The 2,059-nt window shown below is 58.4% G+C and overlaps 1 protein-coding gene across 1 annotated transcript; it reads left to right on the top strand.

Annotated features, from left to right (window-relative positions):
* Positions 1 to 252: 252 nt before the first annotated feature.
* On the top strand, positions 253 to 1,106 carry LOC104273244 (protein Wnt-2b; the record flags this gene model as incomplete). Its single annotated transcript, XM_009868500.1, has 2 exons — positions 253 to 517; positions 877 to 1,106. Coding segments are annotated over 2 exons (495 nt in total), but the record flags the coding sequence as incomplete, so codon positions are not given.
* Between the last annotated feature and the right edge of the window lie 953 nt (positions 1,107 to 2,059).

Raw genomic sequence — 2,059 nt, 5'->3', positions numbered from 1 at the left:
CCCGGCCCTCCCCGTGCCCCTTGTCCAGGGAACGGTGCCATGGGGAGGGGGGGCCCCTGCATACCTTTGCCACAGCATATCCTCGCTGGTGCTGGCCTCAGTGACGTGGGAATGGGTCCTCCAACATGGCATCCCCCTCCCGTTACGAGCCCTCTCCCGCACCGGTGGGGTCTGATGAGCTGCACCAGGGACAATCAGCCCCCAGGTGGGGGGTCTGGTGCCCAGGTCCTCACTGCATCCCCCTCCCCACAGGCTGTGAAGCGTTTCCTGAAGCTGGAGTGCAAATGCCACGGGGTCAGCGGCTCCTGCACACTAAGGACTTGTTGGCTGGCGATGTCAGATTTTCGAAAAACGGGGGATTACCTGAGGAAGAAATACAACGGGGCCATCCAGGTGACGATGAACCAGGACGGCACCGGCTTCACGGTGGCCAACAAGAACTTCAGGAAGCCCACGAAAACAGATCTGGTGTATTTTGAGAACTCGCCCGATTACTGCGTGATGGACAAATCAGCAGGTAAATACCAAAGCTCCAGTCGCTCTCCCTCCCCCTGACCGGCTCTGGCCCAGCCTGGCAGGGCGGCTCTGGGACATCAGGTCCCCCAGGGAACCCCAGCCCCTGGTGGGGGGCACCCAGGCCCGCGGGGTCCCCACAGCACCTCCCGCCTGTGCAGAGAGAACCGGGCTTTCCCAAAAGCCCCAGGCTTCACACCAAAGATCCAAACCTGGGTCACCAAAGGTGCATCCTGAGGTCTGTGTAGCAGATGGTGGGGAGCAGCGGTACGATTCGGGTCACGACTGCGGGGTGTGGGGTAGGGAAGCATTTGAACAAAACGGAGAAGGAACCGGCTGACGCGCTCTCGCTTCCTTCCGCAGGCTCCCTGGGCACGGCCGGTCGCGTGTGCAACAAGATGTCCCGCGGGACGGACGGCTGCGAGGTGATGTGCTGCGGGCGCGGGTACGACACCACGCGCGTCACGCGCGTCACCAAGTGCGAGTGCAAGTTCCACTGGTGCTGCGCTGTGCGCTGCAAGGAGTGCGAGGACACTGTGGACGTGCACACCTGTAAAGCACCGAAACGGGCCGAGTGGTTGGACCAGACCTGAGGAACGGGAGCACAGAGGGAGGAATCCACTGCCGCCACCCTCCCCTCGCAACTTTTTTTAAACCCCTATGCCCGGAGGGCCATGATGTTCTGGGAGCTGTAGTTCAGCTGCATGGCTTTTATTTAATTAACTCTGCAAAGCACTAAAGAAAGGACTACGTTTCCCAGGAGGTACTGTGGACCCTTCTATTTGCTCAGCAAAACTAATCCCCTACCTAGGAGGAGTCTGCAATCCCTGCTTCAACTGTGAAAGTGCCGTTGCCCGGTGTTCTCTCCGCAAAGGGATGGTGCAACTGATACGGACTTGGAGGACGAAGGGTGGGGATGCCACGCACCTCCCCAGAGAATTTATGCTGCCGTAAAAATTTCACCAGCGAAAAACACTAGTTCAGAATAATCCACTCCTGCAGAAAGCGCTCTCGCTTTTGCTTTTTTTTTTGCAAGGCCAGAGGAAGGGCATTGCGAGTCGCTAAGACGGCTCCGGGCTCCCTGAGCTGCCCCGGCACACCCCACGGCCGACTCGCTGGACCAGAGTAGCCTCTGCGCGAGGCTTCTCCCCAGCGAAGGTGACAAGCGGAGCTGTACACTGGGACTGGAACCCACGCAACTGCACGAGGGCAAGGGCCACCCCCAGATGCTGGCAGACGCAGCGGGCTAGAGAGAGCAAACAAAACCTGTGAACTTACTGGTAGGTTCTGAAGTCGCCTGATACAGCAGCGTCTCGGTAAAACTCACTTGTATGTTGTGTATACTGCTTATTATTTTAAGTCAAAATTCATTATAAACCTATATCAGAAAATGATGTTCTTTGCTTTTTGAATTCCTACACACCCAGTGGGACACCTGCCCCAGGGCAGCGTCTCTACCTGCGTGGCTGCAGCTCCTGTGGCCCCAAGGCACAGACCTCCCCTCCCCGGGCGTTACCCCTGTTTCCCAAAAGCGGGTCCGTGGCAC

Source organism: Apaloderma vittatum, unplaced genomic scaffold (genome assembly GCF_000703405.1).
Source record: "Apaloderma vittatum isolate BGI_N311 unplaced genomic scaffold, ASM70340v1 scaffold32514, whole genome shotgun sequence".
Classification (NCBI taxonomy): domain Eukaryota; kingdom Metazoa; phylum Chordata; class Aves; order Trogoniformes; family Trogonidae; genus Apaloderma; species Apaloderma vittatum.
This window is presented reverse-complemented; position numbering and strand designations above follow the sequence as displayed.